The sequence below is a fragment of the Neolamprologus brichardi genome, chromosome 22, assembly GCF_056152115.1.
Source record: "Neolamprologus brichardi isolate AB-2024 chromosome 22, ASM5615211v1, whole genome shotgun sequence".
In the NCBI taxonomy this organism is placed as follows: domain Eukaryota; kingdom Metazoa; phylum Chordata; class Actinopteri; order Cichliformes; family Cichlidae; genus Neolamprologus; species Neolamprologus brichardi.
In genome coordinates this window covers 9,413,219-9,436,676 of record NC_142124.1, presented here as the reverse complement: position 1 = coordinate 9,436,676, position 23,458 = coordinate 9,413,219, and the positions used below count along the sequence as shown (strand labels likewise).

Genomic DNA, 23,458 nt, shown 5'->3' with positions numbered 1-23,458 from the left:
GGGCCCAAAGATCACTGCAATACAACACAGGCATGATTTTGTCATGGAAATCACTGCTTGGATCAGGGACACTTCCAGAAATCACAGTCTGTGAACACAGCTCAGTGTGCCCGTATCACGTAAAGAAGAAGCCACATGTGAACATGATCCAGAAATGCTACCCACACATTAAAATGTGTGGCTTATTTGTCAGAGGCAAGACTTTAAAACACAGGTGTCAAACTTCAGGCATCGAGGGCCGGTGTCCTGCAGGTTATAGGCTACGTTCAGGCGAAAGCGCATCAAATCCGATTTTTTGACCCTATGCGACCCATATCCGATCATGGTATGACAGTGTGAACAGCACAAATCCGATATTTTCAAATCCGATCTGGGTCACTTTCGTATGTGGTACTGAATGCGATACATATCCGATGTTTCAGAAAGCGACTGCTGTGTGAACGGTCAAGTCGCATTAAATCCGTCTTTTACGTCACTGACACAAGACAGACGCCAATTTTCAGCGCCGGAGAAGTGCCCGATAAGACATCGCGAACGCTTCCTGGCCATCCGGTGAAACTGCTGGGAAGACAACGTTGGAGAAACGTCAACATTTTATTTGTACTGTATAATCTGCAGATTCTGACAGAAATCTGCAACTATCCTTTGAAGCACCACTCCTCTCTAAAACAGCAATAAGGATAATTATTAGGTTATCTACATTATTATGTAAATAACAAAATAACTTAAAGCAAAAATTGGGAAACGTGAAGTCCGGAGTCTTTATATTAAGGGCCATCAGTCAAACAACACTGTTTGCTCTGGGTCTAAACAGAGCGCGTTGTGGGTGACATCTTCTTTTGCGCATGCGTGCCGCTTTGAGCGTTCACACTAGAGCGCGTTTGCTGTCACATTTTATTTGTAGTGTGAACGAGCAGACAAAAAAATCGGATTTGATAAAAAAAAAAAAAAAAAAGGAATTGAGCATTAAGACCTGCAGTGTGAACGTAGCCTTAGATGTGTCCTTGATCCAACACAGCTGATTTATGGCGCAATTACCTGCTTAACATGTCATGAAGTTCTCCAGAGGCCTGGTAATGAACTAATCATGTGATTCAGGTGTGTTGACCCAGGGTGAGATCTAAAACCTGCACGACACCGACCCTCGAGGCCTGGAGTTCGTTGGCTTTCGTACTTGCGCTTCACTGTTCCACTTGAACGACGTATTGTTGTTGCAGTTAGCAATTAGCCTATAGCCTATCGTTCACTCAAGAGCTGCGATGGGTGCTTCGACTTACGAAAGACCCTCGGGAAGTTTTGTTTAAGCAAAAGTGTCGTTTTTTAAAATGTTTCTTATAGGTAACTTAAGTGATTTTACCCACACAGTTTTAGTTTCTACTTTATTTTTAGTCTCTATACATTTTTCATTATCCAGATTTTTTTTCTAAAGAAAAAAAAAAATGAACAGAATTTTGTCTCTGTTGCCACGAGCTATTTTTTTCCCACAGCAAAGCTCCGGGTATAAATGTGATATGTCAGCTGATTTAAACAAAAAGAGCAATATTTGTGGTTTGGACAGCAGTTTCCTTCTAACTGTTTTACATTAAAGCAGCAGTGATCACTGTCGTCTTGTAACTCTTGAATGCACACAAATATGAAATACAAATATATCAGGTTCACGTGGAAGTTAATACGTTTTGTAAACTTAGTTGACACTGTGATTTTCCACGAAAAGTTATTATTTTCACTGTGTTTTTCCTGTTGTGACAAACCGAGGTATGCATAAGGCCAGGCTGACAAAGTTTTATTTATTTATTGGACCTTTCCTGATTCCTGTCTTTCAATGCCAAGTATGACTCAACACTTTAGACTCACACGGTTCTTAAGAAGACTAAAGTAGCTCGGCCTGTTTCTATTTTTGTGGCAGCAACTGATAAGCTCTTCCATGTTTAGAGAGTATCTCTATAAATCCGCCCTTACCCGTGGGTGTCTTTTTAACCGAGACTGACTTCAGGCTTCACTTCTTCAAAGATTCTGTTATCCACAGATCTTTGTATGGCACGTGTATCAGATTGAATTTTCATGGGAAACAACCTACCGTGACTCTTAAAACAACAGAGCTCAACCCAACATACTAACACTCACATACACACACACACACACACACTAATGCAGACTAATGTCAGAGCTTCTCCTAGCATGACCTAGCTGCTAATCAGGTTAAAGATAGCAACAGGTGAGCCAAGATTGCTCGCTGAGTGACCCACTGTACAGACAGAGTGATCTCAATCCCTCACCTCCTGCTCACACGTGACTCGTCCGTCTCATCCACAGCCGACTTGGTGATCATGAAGCTGCAGGATACTGCTGAAGCAGGAAAATGGAGGACAAATGTGGCTGAGGGTCTGCAGGAAACCGAGTCTTTGCAGCATACATCAGGGCTGCAAGAAACTTTATATTTTATATTTATTTATCTTTCAATGTATGTTTAATGTTTTCAATGTGTTAATAATGATTCTGGGTAAAAGATGAGCCTGGGAGACCCCCCACAAAATAAAAATATAATAATAGTTTCATAAATACCCATTGTCTAATGCAGGGGTGGGGGAACTCCAGGCCTCAAAGGCCGGTGTCCTGCAGGTTTTAGATGTGTCCTTGAACCAACACAGCTGATTTAAATAGCGAAATTACCTCCTCAGTAAGTCTTGAAACTCTCCAGAGGCCTGGCAATGAACTAATAATGTGATTCAGGTGTGCTGACCCAGGGTGAGATCTAAAACCTGCAGAACACTGGCCTCTGAGGCCTGGAGTTCCCCCACCTCTGCTTTAGACAATAGGTATTTATGACTGGAGTTCCCCACCCCTGGTCTACAGAATATAAATGTATTATGTATGTGTATATATATATATATATATATATATATATTAAAAAAGACATGTGCAGAGGAGGGATAGTTGATATATTGGACAAATGATGCTGAAGATGATGCTCCCAGGCATGAGGAAAGAAAGAAGACCAAAGAGAAGATTTCTGGATGTAGTGAAGGAGGACATGGAGAGGGTTGGTGTAACAGAAGTTGATGCTAGGTTTACAGTGAGATGGAGGCAGATGATCCACAGTGAAGACCCCTAATGGTTGGGGCTAAAAGAAGAAGATGAAACAGAAGAAAAGAGAAAACACTTGAGGACCTGGTGCAAGCTAATTCTAAATATTTGTTTGTAAAAAGCCAAAATATTAAACAGTCAGCATTACATTTAACATTAGATAAACGTTGTGCAGATTACAAATCTGATTTCACTTATGCCTGTCAGTTAATTATGAAGCTAATATGAATCTGGCTAACTTAGCTTAGTGTCAAGACTGTATACATGGGGAAACAGTTAGTCTAGCTCTGTGAAACAGGAGGCTGTTCTGCTGCTGCCAATGCAATGTCTCTACAAAACAGGTAATATCTTATTTTCTTAGGCTTTGTCCACATTCACATGGGTATTTTGGGAAATCTTTCCTTTTTTGCTTTTTGCTCCCACCTAAATGATGTTTTAGATTTGCTTTTAGATTTTGATAATTATAAAAACGCCACTTGTTGCTCTTGATAGCACTTTTAATCCGTTTTTGTATCTCCATGTGGATAGAGAGATTTTTCTGTGCATCTAGATATATCCTAAATCCCTTGTGATGCCAATGATGACAAGACTGACTGAACCTCTCGAAAACATGGAAGCAAACAAGAAAAGAACCAGCAGGGATTGTTTTTAACTTTGTGATAGTTTCAAGCCAACTCTTGCTTGTTTCCCATCTTGTAAAATAACAATTCAGTAGGCTAAATGTGATGTTAACCAATTATTTTCCTTATGTTCATTTTCTGAAATGTCATTACTTTTAAACGTGTGAAGTGTAAGTCATGATGAAAAGTAACCCCAACCCTGTGTTTTAAAGAAAAACAAAGCACATTTTTGTATGTATTTAGTCCATTTGTTTAATATTTATGTATTTGTTCTCTGATTTTTAAAAACTCAAAACCTCAAATCATACATTCTGATAGCAGAGGATTACAGCTAGTCTTTAAAGCCTTGCTTTATCACTAAATGTTTACTAAAGACATTTTAAGGACCCGCATTACTGTGTACATTTCTCAAGCAGATTTTATCTTAGTACCAGCAGATAACCTCAATTCACAAAGTGCGTCACAGACGTGATAAGAGGTAAATTTGCTTTGGATACACAGTGCTGCTGTTGTATAGTACTAAACAAATCCATTTTCTTTCCGCTCAGCGGTCGGGGAGGGGCTGGAGCTTATCTTAGGTGTCATAGGGCGCAGGCCTTGCACATGTCACCAGTCTCTCACAAGGCTTACACAGAGAGACTGAGAGCCATTCACACTCACATTCACACCCACAGCCAATCTAGAATCACCAGTTAACCTAACTTGGATATCTTTGGACTGTGGGAGGAAGCTGGAGGCCCTGAGGAGAGCCCTCGCAGGCTCCTCATAGCCAGCTGGAGGGTTCAACTCCCAGACTTTCTTACTGTGACAGCACTGCCAACCACGCCACAACCCACAAATCCACAAAAGCATTAAAAAACACTTGACCGTGTTGATGGAGTTTTCCAGTCAAGCAAAAACAGAAAATCCTACTGTCTTTCTGGAAAAGTCAAGTAAACAACAACCTTTTGTTTTCCTCATTGGTGAAACACTTGACTCCTCGACCATGAAAGCAAAGATTGTCCGTGACAAACAGTCACATGTCTGACATCCAGCCACATAATCAGTCCGTTCCTTCACACTGACTCATATCGTTATGCTTCCTCTGCTCACACTCTGCCCTAATAGAAATTACACGCGAATCTGTCCCGTCAAAAATCGATTTCAGACTTATTATCATGAAGCATTCAGGCTGAGACTTTGTCTTCAAAGAAACCATCCGTGTGGCCTTTTCTCAAGCTACATGATACCAGTCTGTATTTATTTTCACTTTCCCTGTGAACTATGTTGTGGAGGTGATGAGCAGGCTGAGAAAATATGTTTGTTGGCAAAGTGCATTCATTCGAGCAGAGGGCGGTGGATATAAAACGAGTCAGGCAAAGCTCACTTCTCTCTTTTGAGCATAATTTGAATGCGAACATTTGTAAACTTTCTCCGACCTCTCATGGCTTTGAAATTTAAATGTCGCTCATCAGCTGGTGGTGGGTGAAGTTTTTGTTTGCGTGAAGTCGGAGTTCAGCAGCAGGGCACGAATCTGTTCTGTATCATTAGAGGCAGAATGAGCGAGCTGCGAAATGTGTCACATAATAAATATGCAACTTCATTTAAGCCTCGTTTTTGGATGGCGGTTATTCTTTTTAACAGCGATGCAGATTGTTTTCACAGTCACCACGCTCCCGCCTCCTGACTGCGAAGGTTTCGACAGTTTCTCAGAGGGGGTATCAAAAAGTAACATTTGATATGCATGAGGGTTTTTGTGTCAGAATCAGAGAGAAGAAGCTCTTTCTCCATACCTCTAGTAATCTCACTTAATAATAATTACAGTTTTCCTTCCTCTGCGCCGTATAACTAACAGGATAAACCGTGTATTTTCCAGGTTAAGCCAGCTTAGCGCTCCTTCCAACTTGCTGCAGTCAAATCTCTTTGCAGGAGAACACTGCTACAGTACCCTGGACTCCACCTGAATACATTTTCAGCCCAATCTCAAAGCAGAATGTAAAAAAGCAACAACAAAGCAGTGTATTCACTCATTAGCATAGGCACCAGCTGTCACATGACAAACAGAAGCACTCTGAAACGAATGTGTTTGAATGTCTGCAACACTTTTCTTTCCTTAAACCAAACCAAGAAGTTTTATTGCCTAAAATTTAACTTAACCGAGAAGTTTTGGTGTTTAAATCTAACCAAACAAAAGAGAAGTACAAGTAATACCAAAGAAAATGTAAAAATGATCATTTTCACTGGAACATGAACCGTCATCTCTTTTGTCATCGACCCCTCCTTCTGGCAAATGTGGGTTTCTGTGCCCTATAAAACTGGAAAAACATCCAGCTTTATTACACATTGACACGAATCAATAGATATGAGATCAGACTGATGAAATATCAGCTTCATGTAAATACAAAAGGAAACTGATGTCTGGCTGGTGTTCATCCTGAATCCATTTACTTTTGCCAATTTTTTCTCCCAAGAATAAAGTCACAAGTAGGTTAACCTCCAGGTCTCTTTGTATTTGTGACCAACTGACTTATCTGTAAGTCCCAGGTTTGCAGCTCCATTCAAAGTAGCTTCTAGAAACAGGTGACAAATTAACCCCCTGGGGCCTCCTTAGTCTTACGAAACAAGAGAGTCACTGTGTTCATAAGCTTGTTTGTTAACTGAGCTCCTGAGCTATAAGTTTAAGGAACCTGTTTATAGTAATATGTTAACTGCATACACGCGTGTTTGTCATGTATGTTATACTGAAAAATACATAAACTTTTTTTTTAAGTAAAACTAAAACAGTGGTCAGAAAATGAGAAGAGACAACACAATGTCGGTTGATGTTCTTAATGAGAATCAAATGATATGCCGTGACCTTTGCAGTCGCCCATTTGTTTGTTGGCACCTATGCAGGATTTTCCCAAAGCATCTCAGACAAGATTCAAACAAATCAGTGTGTTTTGGGAATTATACCATTTCATCCATCTAGGAGAGTTTAGGAGACACATAGTGCAAGTTTTTTACTTTATTTTTTCACCCATGTGTATTTACTTCTGTCTTGTACTTTGCATTTTGCACTTTTGATACTGCAGGTCGAACTGAAACATAATCTAATCTTAGCAGGACTCATTTGAACACATAGAATTGGATCCAGACACATAAAGACACTGATAAAACCACATTTCTTCATTTTCTTACTCTTCCATTACCTTCTTTAGCTCACCAGAATGTAATCACCTTAAGCTAAAACCAACTTCAGTTTATTAGTACTCATATTTCTATCATGATGTTTGTTTGTTTTTTTTTTAATTAGCAGCAGTTACGCTCACTGAACTGCAACGCTTTCCTAAATGATCCAAAATAAGAGATTTGTCGAGTGTAAATGTATTACAGTTTCAGCTCACTCCTCCCAAAGCAAATCATAATTCACCGCAGCACTTTACTGACAGAAAAACAGTGTTACTCATCAGTGATGCTGTTGTTGCTGCTGTATCTCAACCCCCACATGCTTCACTCCTCACCACACAGCACTCATTGTTTGTGATGATAACCTAGAGCTCAAGGCTAACAAAACAATCATGGCTGTCAGTGTGACTAACCAGGTCTTTTTATTCCCCAAAATCCTGAGAGGCAGTAAGTGACAGAGGCAGAGGAGGCTGATGGGGAGTGAATACATCACTCCTGCAGTGGTGGCCAATTAAAAGCAAGTTTAAACCCCCCTCTGTCCTCGCTCTGTATTCCTCAGGTGGTTCCCATGTCATGGAGACTGGTTTCCCCTCCGGCGGGACTCCCGTGCTCACGGGAGCTGTAACCAGACACCTGCCTTTTGTGTCGTTCGATGCTCTTCAGGTAGATAAAAGAACAGCCGAGGGTGGAGGAGGTGAGGTTAGAGTTGGGGATGCGTGTAGAGGGAGAGGAAAGGAAGGTGCGTCACAGATCTTTGGTTACAGCTGTTTGCAGGCTGTGCGATAAGAGGAAGAAACAGCACAAGACGCAGAGAGAAGAGGGAAGTGCAGCGCTCAAAGTTATTTGTCTGTGAATCAATGACTTTTGTGAGCACAGCTGCAGTGGGAGCCGTTGAAAAGTAGACAGATACGGAGAGGGAGGAATATTTACAGGAGCACTGCATCTCTCTCAGTCACCTGGACGCTCTGCAGCAGACAGACAGCCATTCATCAGAGACTCTCTGTGCCTGATATCACATCTAATCAAACACTTAGGAGGACATGAAGACCGGCAAGAAATCCTTCATAGGTAGGTGCTCCTTTAATTCACTGTCTCAGAGTATCTGAGGGAAAATGTGCAGTCTCTCAGCAGCACAGCAGAGAGAGGGGGGGAGGGATGCACCATGAGACAAGCAACTTTTACAGCTCAGTCATCTAAATACTGTCCTCCCTGCTTGTTCAATCACCGTTTTATCCTTTTGACTCCTTATTAACTCGTCGTATCTCTGCTCCTTTATCATTCCCTCGGCGTGCTTGGACGTCACTGTCTCTAGTTACGTAAGATATTAGATGAAACATTCAAAGACACTGTATAGCACTCTTCTGTATAACTTCTCACATTATCTGGTTTATTTTCACGATGCCCACATCGGAGTCTCTCACCTTCTCTCTGCAACAGCCGTACATCTCATCTCATTTGTCACCTGAGAGGATAAAAGCTGCTGCTGGGCCTTGGTTTTGTAACTCGGACCAAGGATCAGATGATTCAGGTGTTTTGTGATAGCCTGAAAAACAGTTTGGGGCCCACACAGTTATTAAACCTTAAAGGGATAAGAAAATAGACCCTTTTTTCCCCCTAAGAGTTGGATGTAATGTAAGAAGCTGCAAGCGGCAGATGGTTAGTTTAGTTTGGCATAAAGACTAGAAAAAGAGGAGACAGAAGGCCTCTGGCAAAAGGTAATAAAATCTGCCTGTAAGCGCCTCTAAAGCTCCCTCGATAACACACTACATTTCTCTGTTTAATCAACGCAAAAGCAAACTATAAAAATGTAAGTTATGATCTCACAGCATACAGAAAACCTCAACTTGTTGTTTATCAGCTACAACATGAAGACAAGAGACATGAAATTCATGACTATGACATCACTATCATAAAAAAAATATACAGTCCAGGAAATCCCCCTTTGGTTTGTGTTCAAGCTAAACAAATGAGATGTATTGTGTTTACAGGTGTGCTTCAAAGCTGCTGTTAGGCACCATTTGTTACATCTGGAAAGAACCTAGCAGGACAGAATATTGAATACAGATATTTTCTCAAAGCTTCCATTGTTATAAAATCTGGATGTTCCAGATGTGACCAAAAACTTCCCAAAAATGGTCCCTCAAAGAGATTGAAACTCTCTCAGAGCTGAGAGTCAGACTGCAACCTTGAGTTTTCAATAAAAGAATCCACAGGGTCCAATCCAGAGAAAGAAGAAGGTGTAACGGGTCAGAAGTGTGACCAGGAGGATGCTCGCTGTTTTCTTAAACATTCAAACGATCGTCCAGCATAATTTGTCTCGCAGGGTCCGACAGTCAGCTTTGAGTTGTGTCATTGTGTCACACCACACAGTTTCTTCAGTCGCAGAAACACAACCAGTGACTACTGGGCTCTCTATGACTTTGTCATCGTCTTCAGAAAGGTTTGTTGTTTGGACACAGTGAAGGGGTCACATATTAGAATAATGCTATTCTCACTACTTCAAATGGCATTTTAAAGCAGCGGGGTGCAAACTATTTAATAGTATTGTGAAAACCATTTTCAAAGCCAGACACTAAATTTTACTTCCCTCAGTGTGCTTTAGATCGGCTGTGTGAGAATTTGCTTGATTTACAGGCATCTTTAGCAGAGTTAGAGCAGGTAATTGGATCAGTCTTTAAGTAACTGTCACATAATTGAAAACCATCTGGTTTTACCTGCATCCATAAAACTCCCTGAAGCTCTCATCTAATGTCGGTGTAATTTAATTTCCAACTTTCAGCTAAGATCAGTCGTCTAAAGACCGCCCGGTCCTGCTCTTATCTCTTTATTGACAGTACTGGTCCCCTAAACTCATCCAACCTGCTTTGTTGTTGCCTGATGGTTAATCTGAAAATCTTTTTAACATACGGAGCAACTCTGTTTGGTATTTTGGTAATCTACAAGTATTGCACAGCCTGCCACTAATTTTTACTTCCCTCTTTGTGGTTTCGATCATCTCAGTGAGAATTTGTTTGATATAAAGGCATCTTTAGGAGCCTTAGAGCAGACTGGATTGATCTTAAAGAAGCTCTTAGGTAACTGAAAATGGTTCTGTTGAATAAATAAAACCAATCAAGCTTTATTTTGCCTCCATGCAACTAGATCTGGAAAATCCTTTAATGTCAGCTGCTCAGTAAATTTGTAAAGCAAACATATGCAGTCACACAGACACTGTTTTCAGATTATCCATGTCTTGGCACCATTTCAACTGCCTGACGCTGACCAACGTCACCATCTAAATCACTTCACTCACTTAATTAATTGATTTGGTTTCATCGCGCATTCGATTGATTTCCACTAGATATCTTCCAAATGAATAACTGACCTCATGAGTGGACTTACAAAGCCATAAACCACTGATCATAAACTGGACCAAATGAATACCACGGCAGTGAGTAAGCTTTATTTGCTTCTGGGGTATCCTAGAGACGTTACCCTTCACTGGCCAAACTGAGCTGAGAGCTTCTTTAGAAACGTGGCTGCTTTTTATACAGTATGTTTCATATTATTATGATCCAGGGCAAAAACAGAGAAAAGGGAACTGCGTACAGTAACGGAAGTCACCACCAGCCACTGATTCATGATGTTTGGCTCACACAGATGCTGTAGTTAGTGAATGACAGTCTGGTGGTCTGAATGAAAATGGCTCCTGGGTCTTTATTTCTGTCTGCTTCCTTTTTTTCGTTCTAAATTGAGTTTCTAACATGTGAGAAAACACATGTTAGAAGAGAGAACATGATGAAAAAAGTCTTTCTGCTATTATTATAGTAATTACAGCAATAACCGCAGTCACATTATGAAAATTAATAGAGGCTTTGCAGCTCCAAATGGGCTGGATCTTCCCACTTGCTTGGCAGCAAATTAAAGTAATGTATTATGGAACAGTTTGTGTGTCTGAGTCATTGCAAAAGAGAGCAAACATTTCTCTTTTTTAACTGATGAAGCAGGCGCATGAGCAGCCATCGAATCCCCCATGGGGGGTAGAAAAATAAAAAACACTTCTCATCTACTGCCCGGGAATTCAAACGCGAAACAAAGAGCGAGTAATTCTAACTCCAGAATTATCAGCCAAAATCTGCTCCCACTCGCAGGGGGCTGCACTGCGGCGCAGTCGGGCTCGACCACCACCTCCGGTCTGGCTCTCTGCGGGTCTCTGTGTGAGTAATACTAGGTGCCAGAATGATGCAGATGACACATTAAAACAGAAAAGAGGAACTGGAGGAGGAGAGAGGAGATTTTAGCAGAGATCTGTTTTCAACTGAGTGCCAAGGCTGCCATGAGTGCATGGGTGTGAATAACACAAGGCCATGATTGCTCCTCAGAGCTGGTCAGCGATTGTAATTTGGGTCCTCCATCCTCATTAGCTTTCCTGCCAGCCCTATGGGTGGTCACCAAGGACCTGTTTGCCTCTATGACTCATTCATCCGCCTTCTGCTGCCTCCTACCCACTACTCTGGTAGTAAGCAGCCAGCCGAGAGTCCAGGTTGAACCTTACTATTATATTTGAAGCACTGAAATATATTTTTAATGATTTTCTGGACTGATTGATGTTTGTTTGCTTGTTTGGCTCGTACAACATTTCAAAAAAATTCAGAGATATATTCAAAACAGAAAAATGTTTCCAATTTAGAGGCTTAAATGTACTGCAATTTTTATTCAACACATAATTAGGTTAAATCTGTGGGTCATAATTATATTTACATTTTATCTTGCATTAACACAATAATAACTTTAAATGTAGCTGTTTAAAAGGCAGAGTCCTTGTAGACTACTGCAAACATGTGGATGGAAAATATCCCATGTTTTGTGATGGTTTAAATTTCTTTAAATGACACGATATTCAGCATTCACAAATATTTACATAGTTTAGAAGCTCTAAAGTCTTGAATTGTCAGTGAGATGTAACTGTAAGAGTGAAACAAGGACTTTCTGAGTTACCCTTTGTTCTATTAGCGTCTCGAACTCCAAGCCTGTCTCGGGTTCACTTCCTTTTTTGACTATTTTAACTACTCATCTGTCAGGATACAGAAAACTACACACAGTTTCTCCTTTATCCATAAAACTCCCTGAAACTCTCATCTAATGTCATATTTCCAGCTTTTTAGCTTTGTTCGACTTCAGTTCTTACAGTCCTGCTCTTATTTCTGAAATAACTGGACTAACTGTGTCCCCTGAACTCATCGATACGCACACCTCCTTTGATGTTCTGAGATGTTTAATCTGAATATATATAACTTTACAGAAGCTGTTTGCAAGAGCTTTATTTTGAGACCTCAGCACAAGCTAAAATACTGTGATCTGGATTATTCAACACAATTGGATATGAACTTAAAAGTCTTTTCATGCATTTAAGGAACTCAACAATGTCTTCTTAGTTCTAAGGAGGGTTTTTGACTGTAAAGTCCACTTTGCAAGAACAATAGCCCGTCCCTGCTGATCTACTATCAACATGGGAAGTCTGTAGATGGAGGTGAATAGGTCTCCTTGGCAACACCAAACTTTGTGTCTTGTGTGACCTGTATGATAGCCTCTGCAAGTGCACTGGATGAGAGCGCTTGAGCAATCCGGAGACAAAGGCAACCATTATAATCCTTCAGCTACAGAAAGCTTGAGTTTTCATTCCTCATGATCTTATTGACTGAAGGCTCTCTTTTAGTCTTCTTGGCTGCAACTAAACTAAACAGTGATTATGAGCTTTTAGAGGCGGGGCAAAAGTGCAACACTGTTTACAATATGAGAGAAAAACTAAGAAAATGCAAAAGAATATTCATCTTATCACAATTTCATCAGCAAACTCAAACACAATTAGACAACATTTTTTAATAGAAGATGGCGGGTGGATGGCCAGCACCAACCTAGGCCTCACCGAGGATTGGTGGTGGCTCATAGGTCAGGCAGGTGCCAATAAGAGAGAGTGACAAAGTGAGAGAGAGGGAGGGTTGGGCTGGGAATGAGAACATACAGATTTGTGGGGCAGGAGGGATTTTGCAGACTTATGACTGGAAAAGGAGCATATGACGTTCCGGTGAATTACCTCCATTATTTGTGGTTTTCTGGAAGTGAAAATCATCAAATTAAATGAAAACTCAATTAACCTTCCAGCCCTGATCTCTGGAAAGTCAACTGAACGACACAGAGGATCACCACACCAGATAGGGCCTGAATGGTTATATCACTCAAAATAACTTTCTGACATGCAGCACCTTTAAGAAATTACACCTTTTATCTCTTTGCGAAGCACTAAGAATGGAGTTCAAAAAGGTTATGCCTTTAAATGAGTTTCAGTTACTACTCGGCCTCTACCCTAAAGATCTGGTTTCATTTTGTCTCATGTGAGGCTCAAACTGGGGCAGGTGTTTGATGCAGCGCACAAGCCAATTTGACAAAAGCAGTACCACGCTGAGGCTGGGAAGTTATCGTCGATGCCACCCCGTGAGAGCTGGAATGCCTTTTAGTGGAACGGCTGGCAGGTGCCTCACACGACTGCTTGTCAGCGAGTGGAAATTTTGCCTGTCTGCTCAGCATCAATCACGCGATTGGACAGAGTGATGGAAAGCAGGGCAGCCTGTGTGAAAGTGCTAAATAAAACCTGATTAATCTGTCATGTGACAGAAGGTACCACTGGTGGAGAGACAGAAAGAAACTCAGTCATACGAATCCTTGCAGAGAGATGATGAAATAATATACTTGAATAATTCACAGAAAGACTACACGAGGGGAGGGGAACCCCATCATTCCAAGCCAGGGAGAGGTGTCGGTGTCCCGTAATCAGATCCACTGTGTTTCTGTGTGTAAACAGAACCGAAGCTGAGCTGCGTGTGTTTGCTTAGGTAGCCATCCAGGGTTTGATCTGTCATACTGCCAGCTGGCTCTGAGCTACTTTCTATTTGGGCCCCTTCAAATAAAGCAACCCACTTCCCTTTTCTCTTAATACATGAACTGGTCCTGAGGAGTCTCACTTCCTTTAAATGGTGCATGACTGTCACATTGTCAACAGGGACAAAAACAGAGGAGTTTCCCACTGACACATCTCAGCTGAATGAATCCTAATCTTACCGAAACAGATGTTTATCACAGCTGAGGGGAAGTAAGCGCTTACAGTCTCAAAGTGAAGTACAAGTATCTGGCCAGCAGCCTATAAAGTGAACAGTTAATCAAAGGAAACATTTAAATTCTGATCATAAAATCATAGTTTTAGTCAATTTTCTGTGAATATGCTGTTCAAAACTGAAAGCTTGATGGTTTAGTTTGTTATTTTTTTGATAATAAAAAAACCAAGTGGTCCACTTGGACTGCAGGAAATTGAAAAAGGATATTTAATCAGTATTTTCTAATAAATACTAATTTGCAGATTAACCTGTGAGAGCTAAAACATCTCAGGGTTATTTCATTTGGTAAGAGAAAGGGATGTTTTTGGTGTTAACAGCAATGATTAGTTCAAAAGCCACGAATTATATTCTGATTGGATCCAAGGTTCGTATGCTTGACTACCGTCGATGACGACTTACATCTTGTGGTGTTAATCAGTACCAGAGTGTAAACTACTCCTAACGTTGGAAATGTCACTCAAGTAGAAGTAAAGTCATTTTTACACATCAATACAACAGGAGATGGCCTCATCAGACACGTTCGCAGTACTGAAAATACTCAGTGCGGTTTAGTTAGGGGCTTCCTGCACACATTACACCCACTCACATACTGTGAATTCACTGCACAATTACGCTTTTTACTCTCACATGGGTGCAATCGGACGTCACAGCGGCAGGTTAAAAACAACAACGTTTAATGTCCGCCTCAGCTATGCATTTCCATTCCAAGCCCGGAGCGACAGTGCACATTTGCATTTTTCTGTATGACTTTATCAGTCTCTCACATTGTTGTGGAGGAATTTTAGCCCACTCTACTTCAGCTCATTGAGGTCTGCAGGCATTCATTTATGCACAGCTCCCACTGCAGCACTTCAGTCAGATTAAGGTCTGGACTTTGATCATTGCATCACGTTGAGTCTTTTCTTTTTCAGTAATTTTGTTTTGATTTTCCCTAGTTGCATGATCCAATTTCATCCGTGTTTCAACTGACAGACAGATGGCCTCAAGAATACGTTGGTATTCCAAGGAGTTTGAACTGGATGACTGGAAGGTTCCCAAGTCCTGCGGCTTTAAAACAAGCCCAAATCATCACCCCTCCACCGCCATACTCCACAGCTTGTATGGGGTGTTTTGTTTTCACCAAATATGGTGATGTGCATTAGTGCCTTACATCTCCACTTTGATCTTGTCTGACCAAAGGACATTGTTCTGGAAGTCTCATTCAGATGCAGCTTTGCAAACATAAGCCCTGCTGCCATGTTCTTCCTCGAGAGATGTTCTCCCAGCAACCCTTCCAAACAAGCCACACTTGTTCAGTCTTTTTCTAATTGTGCTGTGAAGAACTTTGACATTTAACATGTTAACTGAGGACTTGTTTTTCCCTACAATTTGTCTGAGCATTGCACAGTCTGACCTTGGGGTGAATTTGCTGAGACTTCCCTCTTCTGGGATAATTGTGGCATTGTGTTAGGATGCCTGAAACTCGAGACCACCAAAACATAAAAGTGCTCACACTAGATGATGATCCATTGATTAGCAGCACCTTGCTCCTACCCAACCTCCTAAATAGTATGTCAAGTCATAAGAGTGTACTTATGAATAATATTGTTCTATTATAATATTAAATTGTATCCTTCAGTTTCATTGGTAGTCTCTTCTTGCCTCAAAGTTGAGAAATGTTTAACCCAAGTTATTTTTTTTAAGAGCTTCTGAATCTTTTTTTTCTGTGGTCTCTGGTCATCACACCACTGCTAGTACTTTCCTGTATTGAATATTCTTGTATAAACCTGAGAAACTGAGAAGAAATTTACTTGAAAATCCAGTAAAATGGTCACAGTGGCTTGAATATCAGCTGCAAAGCACATTTTCTATGCAAAATATGAATCAGTTACTGTGAAATAAGTATGGTGATGAATAAATGCAGAGGAGCTAGAAAGAAGTGCCTCTCATATGCGCTTGAATAAATGCTGTTTTGCACTGCAACATCATTGCTATCACTCAGTGAGAGATTAAATAACACTTTCAATCAGCAGATACCTATTAATGTCAACACTTCCTGGACAATTTGCATGCACTCACCTTCCTTGCTGGGCAGTGTATAACCATCTGCATTATGGCACGGTTATGTAATTATATAACAGGGTTAGTGGACCACATCTGTGACAGCTGGACCCATCACTGCTTAAGCTCAGATGATCATGATGTCAAATGTTATTTCTCTGAATTTATATAATTATCGTGCAAAGTCACCTTCATAACCCCAACTTTGTGTGTGTGCCGTGCGCAAGGTCATGGCTACACTTTTTACTTGGAGTGAATTACTTAGAACGAGAGAAGCAGGGAGATTTCTGGAAACTGTCTGCAGCGCATGCAGTATTTTTCCTTCTTTTTTCCCCTGTGAACTTTATGGCTTTATCACCTTTTTGTCGGTTATTGGGATCAGGCACTGCAGCTGTTGCAGGCTGAGGGTGAATTGCAGCAGTCGTTACATACATTTCTGCATACCCTTAGAAGATGAAAGCGTTGCAGCAGGGGGAAAAAAAACGAGAGCTGCTGCCACATGATTTCATAAGACCATTCCTGGGATTGCACTTCTTCCTCTCCTTCTCCATAATAACTGGCGATAATCCCTTTTGTGCCTGTGGTGCTAACAGCCAGTTTGGAGATTTTCCATTGAGAGAAAACAAGGAGGGGGGGTGGAGGAGGAGGTGCTGGTGGTGGGAGTGTGGTAGGGGTTGCTTTCACCCACCTCCTCCTCTTCCTCCTCCTCCTATGCGGTGGGCTCTCTCGTCATTCCCGCCACCTCGCCTCCTACAGGCAGAATATGGCTGCAGCGGAATCCCGTGACGTCACGAGACTGTTGCCGTGGAGACGACGGTGACGAAAACGGGGCGTCACCTCCTGATACCACGTGGTCCCCCTATAAGGTACATTGGCTGACTCGAGCAGCGGCAGTTCAGAGCGGAGCGCGGACGATTGGAGTTCAGTCTGCGCGTTTGATGCCACATAAAAAACCAACGGTAGCTAACGGTTAGAGGACCAGGACCACAGAGGAAATATCACTGCATCTTTTTGCTTCATATTTTTAAACTTTTGGATATTTATTTATCGCTGAACATGGCCGTGACTGAAGCTGGATGTGATCTAACTTACTGCAAAATGAGGGGAATTGTAGCTGTTCTCACTGGTGAGCCTAAAAAAATGACACTTTTATTTACAACGCTACCCAAATATTCATCACTAAATCAAGCTGTAAATTACAACAAATTAGGCCTGTCTTTTAAATTATTTTTAGTAATAAAAATCAGATGTAAATAAATTAATTAAAAAGATTGTTTTTATTTATTTTGTTCTGCATTTAAATGGTAGAAAATTCAAACCTGGACATAAACGAAAGCGGTATGGAAATCTGAATAAATATGTCAAATCGGGTTATTTGTGTTGTAATAAGGATTTGTGATGGAAAATGCTTTGTTGGCTGCCACTGTTGGTATCTGAATGAATGACCCAAGTGGTTGCATAACCTATAAGCCCGCGACATAAGAGGTCTATACACACTACACGCAAGCCTACACTGGAAATGCGATATTTTAAACTCACAAATTGCGGATTAGGACTCAAACACAGATTTTTTTTCTCTCTCTAATTAGAGAGAAGTGTTTGGATCACAATTCACGATTGGATCATACTAACATAAAGGGGTTCCCTCTTTTTCTGCAGCTTTCATCAAGGAGAGAAAAATGGGTCTGAATGACTTCATCCAGAAGCTGGTGTCTACTCCACATATCTGCCAACAGTGAGTATTCATATTTTAAAATAAAATAAACAAATAGAGATGGTTGGAAGTGTAAGATTTTGGTTTTGAAAATTGACCTTTAAGTGAGGGCACAAAGAACATCTCTCTTGGCTCCAGTTACTTCCTGGATTTCAGCTTCTAGTGTTTATTTCTGACTGCTGTCCCATTCATGATTAGTGCGCACAGGTCCCGACCAATCCAATCAGCCACCTGGGTTTAGCAGGACATTCTGTTAAATGCATAATCTGGGTCCAAGAAGCCAGGTTAAGTATAGTTCTTTCATGACAGGCTTGCTAACAATCTCACCACTGCGTAATCACCTCTCAAGCAAATCCCCTGTGTTCCCTTGACAAGGATAAACCTGTAATTCAATTATTCAATTATTACATGATACATGGCTTGGCCCGTTACACAGGTCAGAGTGGGGTGGGGTGGGAAAAAGACAAAAAAAACCCAGGTGTTGCATCTGACCTCTCCAGATGCTCCAGGAGGGCATCTGAGCTGGACCCCTGAGTCCCGCAGAGCAGGCTGAACCCTGTCTTTGCGGATCAGCAGCTTAAGGTTTTCTCAGACAGGTTGAGCTTTGACAAGCCTTGGTGAACTTGACCTGTCTGGAAGTTTCAGACAGTCATTGGAGTCGCACCTACGCAGAGGACATCCATTCAGCTTCTCAGTTTCACAAACCTCTTAACAAATCTCAAATCCAATCATCTGTGCTGAATGAAAAACAGGTGAAGTCAGAATCCTCCGTATGAATGAGTCTTTGTCTCTCTGTTTTCAGTGTCGAAGTTAACAACTTCCTGAAGATTGATGAGAATCAGAACGAGGAGGTTGAAAATGAACTTCCTGATAGTGATGTAAGCAGAAACTATTTACTTTCATCACAGTCTGACTCATTTCATCTGTAAAATGTGGCACTGTTCTGATCTTCCCCGTGTTGTATCTTTCAGATGTGCCTAAATTCTCAAAGTTCACTGGCTGAGGACACTCAGTAAGTATACTTCAAAGAAATCTCTATGCCACAATTTTGACAAACATAAATGAGAACAAATTATAAATGAAATTTTCTATCTTTTTCTCTTCTTTAGGATCAAGCCCTGTGATTTTGACTACCTTAAAATCATTGGAAAAGGCAGCTTTGGAAAGGTGAGTCTGTCCTTGCGTGCAGCCTTTTATGTAACTGCTCTCCTCCACACATATAGGTCATCTCTGCGACTACATTACTAATGCAAATGTTTGATGGCAAACAGGTTTTACTGGCTCGGCACAAGGAGACCACCAAGTACTACGCTGTCAAAGTGTTACAGAAGAAAATCATCCTGAAGAAGAAAGAGGTAGGACCCCCGAGGGCATCTTGAACTTATTAAATCTATTTTCTATCGGCTGGTAATGTGAAATGCAATAAAAACGGCATGTTATAATCCATCTTCTCTCCTCCAGCAAAAGCATATCATGGCTGAGCGCAGTGTGCTGATGAAGAACATCAAGCATCCCTTCCTGGTGGGGCTGCACTACTCCTTCCAGACTACTGACAAGCTGTACTTTGTGCTGGACTACGTCAATGGTGGAGAGGTAAGCCACAGTCTGGCAGAATGAGGACAGAATATATAACCTTGTTTGAAACAGATGCTGACAGATGTTTGTTTTTTTCTACTCCAGCTGTTCTACCATCTCCAGAGAGAAAGAATCTTCCTGGAGCCCAGAGCCAGGTTCTACGCTGCTGAAATTGCAAGTGCACTTGGCTACCTCCACTCTCTGCACATAGTGTACAGGTAAAGAGTGATGCCACAGCTCCCCCTAGTGGACATCTGTAAACCTGTGCCCTGATGCATTTAGAGTAAACATTTCTTTGTCTTGTTTTTGACAGGGACCTGAAGCCAGAGAACATCCTGCTAGACTCACAGGGCCACATTGTCCTAACAGACTTTGGCCTCTGCAAAGAAGGCCTTGAGCCCAACGGTACCACGACAACCTTCTGTGGGACGCCTGAGGTAAAAGATACATCTTTAGACATTTGTTCATCATCAGTATGACCTCAGTACGACTTCTGAGGAATAATGTTGGACTTGCATTGAACTTTTCTCTCTGTTTTTCTCTCAGTATTTGGCTCCTGAGGTTCTCCAGAAGCAGGCGTATGACCGCACTGTCGACTGGTGGTGTCTGGGATCGGTGCTCTATGAAATGCTCTATGGACTTGTAAGTGGAAACCGGTGACTTTATGCCTTTTTAAATCTCCTGATTGTTTATACAAGATTAACACAACTCTTTTCTTTTTTTTTGAAACAGCCTCCATTCTACAGTCGCAACACGGCTGAGATGTACAGTAACATCCTGCACAAGGCTCCGGTGCTCAAGCCCAACGTGTCGAATGCAGGCAGGGACCTGCTCGAGGGGCTTTTGCAGAAGGACCGCACCAAGAGGCTGGGAGGAAAGGATGACTTTGTAAGTGCACACATCACATAGAGCCCTGATTCCCAGACTGTGGGCTGCAGTCCCCTAGTGGCTTTTGCAAGTACTGCAACTGGGCTGCAAGAAGTCACCTGCTGTAAATTAAAAACATTAATCTTCAACAGTATAATTTCGTATAAAGTTGCAGTTAAGGGTTTGCATTTTTGAAAGACATAGAACAAGTCAAACAAAAGGTTGTAATTAAAATAATTACACAATCATTCCTAATTTTCTGACCTACTTTTGAACCCGAACTCATCCAAAATCAAGCACAAAACAAGGAAATACTTGATCTTAGGCTTGCGTGATGATCGAAGCTGTTATTAAAGTTTTGGGTGGTCCAAAAAGAATTTTCACATATTGAAATGTGCCGCAGACCTCTCAAGTTTGGGAATGGCTAACATACAGGACTGTAACAGATTGTGACCCTTGTTTTCCATCACTGTGCTCATCCAGTTTCTCTTTTTTCCTTCAGCTTGAACTGAAGCACCATTCGTTCTTCTCTCCAATCAACTGGGAGGACCTGATGGCCAAGAAGATCACACCTCCATTTGTTCCATCAGTGGTATGTATTACTCATTATAATTTAATCAGAATGTGTTGTCCCAGAACAAGGCTATCACAGTATCACTTTCATGTTTCACTTCACGATTATAGCGAACTACATTAATGCAATATTAATTGGAAGTGCATGAGAGGCTTTAACCATAACTGTACAAAAGCATTAAAAAGAACAGTTACACAATATTTACAATATTACTGCGTCTGCTTTATTGACATCTGCTGGAAATCCAAAGCCTTTTTGTTAATGAAATAGTCAGAAACAGAAGGAAACTCAGATCTAATGAATGTGGACATTGTGCTTATGCTATGAAACACCCTGATATCAGTGGAAAATTCATTATTATACATGCAATTTTTCTAACGTCTTCCCCATCTTTGTGTTACAGTCTGGTCCCACAGACCTGCGACACTTTGACCCCGAGTTCACCCACCTGCCAGTGTCCTCCTCTCTTTGCACAGACACGCTGACTGTGACCAGCAGCGTCAAGGAAGCAGCCGGAGCCTTTCCCGGCTTCTCTTACGGGCCTCCGGCCGAACACTCCTTCATGTGATCGCCAACATTTCTTCCTGTCTGTCCTGAGAATGAGCAGGAAGCAGGACAAAAGCTCCAGACTGTGTTGCTTTGACACATGGACCAAAGTGGAGCGGCTTGTCTAGGAGGACGTTATAAGAGGATCTAACTGACAAGAACACTGAGGGATGAGGGTCAGATCTTGAGTTAGCTTGTGCATGACCAGTGTACAGATGGAGGACTCTCATGTTACAACACAGCCGGCCCTACAGACTTCTGCCTGTCTGTAGAGCATCAAACTGCAATACATATGTGCCATGTATGGATGCACGTCGTGGCCCTAAAACATCTCTGATGGCTCCGGTGAAGTGACATGAAGAGAAGTGCCTGAAGTTCAAAAGGCAGTTCGGACGACAACAGCAGAGCCAGCTTTATCGAAAAAAACAAAAACATTGAGGCAGTTTCTTTTGTTTGGACTTTTGACGAGAACGCTAGCCGTTTAAAGGTGATGCCTTCATTTCATTTCTACATATGTCCAATCTCTGCGTTTTTCTTAATGTTCACACTGTGTTTTGTCTTCATGTGAATGCTCAATTGCACTCGAGGAAACAAGGGTCAAGAAAAGTGAAGCTTATTTTGCTTGAAGCATCAGAAACTTTGGATTAGACAGCTGTATATCTCTTATTTAGCTTCATATCTCTGCTCTGAACAAAAAAGAAACGACAGTATCTCGATATTACGCACCCGCTAGTACTTCTTGGACCAAACAGACTCATTAAGACTTTATTTTTGACCCGTTTGTCCTCATGAACTGAACTTTTATTGTACTGTGTAGAAAAAGAAAAGAAGTTACATATATTTTATTAACCACAAACATTCACTGTTTACTAGATTATGAATAATTTCTAAATGTCGATTAGTGTATCAAAATATCCAAGTAGATTTATTTCATCCAAAGCAATATAATTTATTTTTGGGTTTTCACTTCCTTGTCATCTTCATCTAGCGACTACATTAGTTTATATCTGCTGTTTGCAAACTTTACAAAGGACTAAGGAAGAGTTCAACCAGCAATAACAGCCCCACATCAATGATAGCACATGGATACTGTATATCAATCTTACTTTAACTTAAAAGTGATTGCTGTTTTATCGCAAACACTCCAGACAAACTGTAGAGTCTATGATCACAAATGTCTGTGTATTTATGCATCATGTAGAGAAGAACTGTGAATGTCTTGTGCCTGTCCAAGGCGGCCTGATCCGTGTATAATGTATCTACATATCTCTTCCCCCTAAACCTGTTGGTCCCTTTTTCTAGAAAGATATCTTTAAAAGAAAAAAAGCTTAATGAACTCGGTGAGGAACCCGCTGGGTGGAGTAGGCACTGGCGTTGTTGAGCCTCGGGCCTCCTGCGTAAGATGGTTCTGGAAAGTGCAATAAAATATTGTTAACACGGAAAGAATAATTAAATATTTTATCTCTTTTTATCAAAAGTGTAAGGCAACTTTATGCTCTGATAGTCATTATTAAGAGAGGCTTGTCACCTGAGCACGGATTACTCATGATATCTTTACTCCATTTTTAAATCTCCATATTTCAGGTTTCTGCATCCCCGGAAAAGAATTTTAAAGCCTGCTGAAAATAATCATACTAAAAAACAAGGCAGCACACAGCTCTAGATCATTTTCTTCCATATTTGGAAGTGTTAAGTTTCTGTTTTGTATTTTTTATGTATATTTATTTTCATGCCACTGCTACTGTACAAACAAGACTATTTACATGATCAACTGAAAAAACTGAACTGTAATCTGTGTCAGAAATGGCAAATAAAGTCTCTAAATCTAAGTCTCGTCTACTGATAATGTTTTTTGTATTAATGACCTAAATCTAAAAAGTAATTGTTAACTGAAGATTGTAACTGATTGCATGCTGCAGGTATCTCTGCTAGAAAGAGAGAGGTTAAAGTTCACAGTAAATCTTCCAGATGTATTTACATTTTATTATAATGAAATTGTGGAAGCTAAATGAATAATTTTTCTACATACTGACAGCTTCTACTTTAGCTCCTTCTTAATTCAGTTGTGCTGTGAGGATATAAACAGCAGATGAACAGGTATCTCTTCCTTACATTTAAACTATGTCAGCAGGTGTTCTGATGA

The 23,458-nt window shown here is 41.0% G+C and overlaps 1 protein-coding gene across 2 annotated transcripts; it reads left to right on the top strand.

The window, feature by feature from the left end:
- The first annotated feature begins 7,545 nt into the window (after positions 1 to 7,545).
- si:ch211-195b13.1 (STKc_SGK domain-containing protein) lies at positions 7,546 to 23,144 on the top strand. 2 transcript variants are annotated; one of them, XM_006794380.3, is made up of 13 exons: positions 7,546 to 7,919; positions 17,699 to 17,774; positions 18,556 to 18,631; positions 18,725 to 18,765; positions 18,863 to 18,920; positions 19,025 to 19,108; positions 19,215 to 19,346; positions 19,434 to 19,546; positions 19,642 to 19,765; positions 19,875 to 19,970; positions 20,061 to 20,216; positions 20,698 to 20,787; positions 21,173 to 23,144. In XM_006794380.3, the coding sequence occupies exons 1-13, from the start codon at positions 7,892 to 7,894 to the stop codon at positions 21,335 to 21,337; spliced, it is 1,239 nt and encodes a 412-aa protein (XP_006794443.1). In that variant the 5' UTR covers positions 7,546 to 7,891; the 3' UTR covers positions 21,338 to 23,144. The 2 variants fall into 2 exon arrangements, with proteins under 2 accessions (XP_006794443.1, XP_087690684.1); XM_087834558.1 differs by lacking the exon at positions 7,546 to 7,919 and adding an exon at positions 16,922 to 17,165.
- Positions 23,145 to 23,458: the final 314 nt, after the last annotated feature.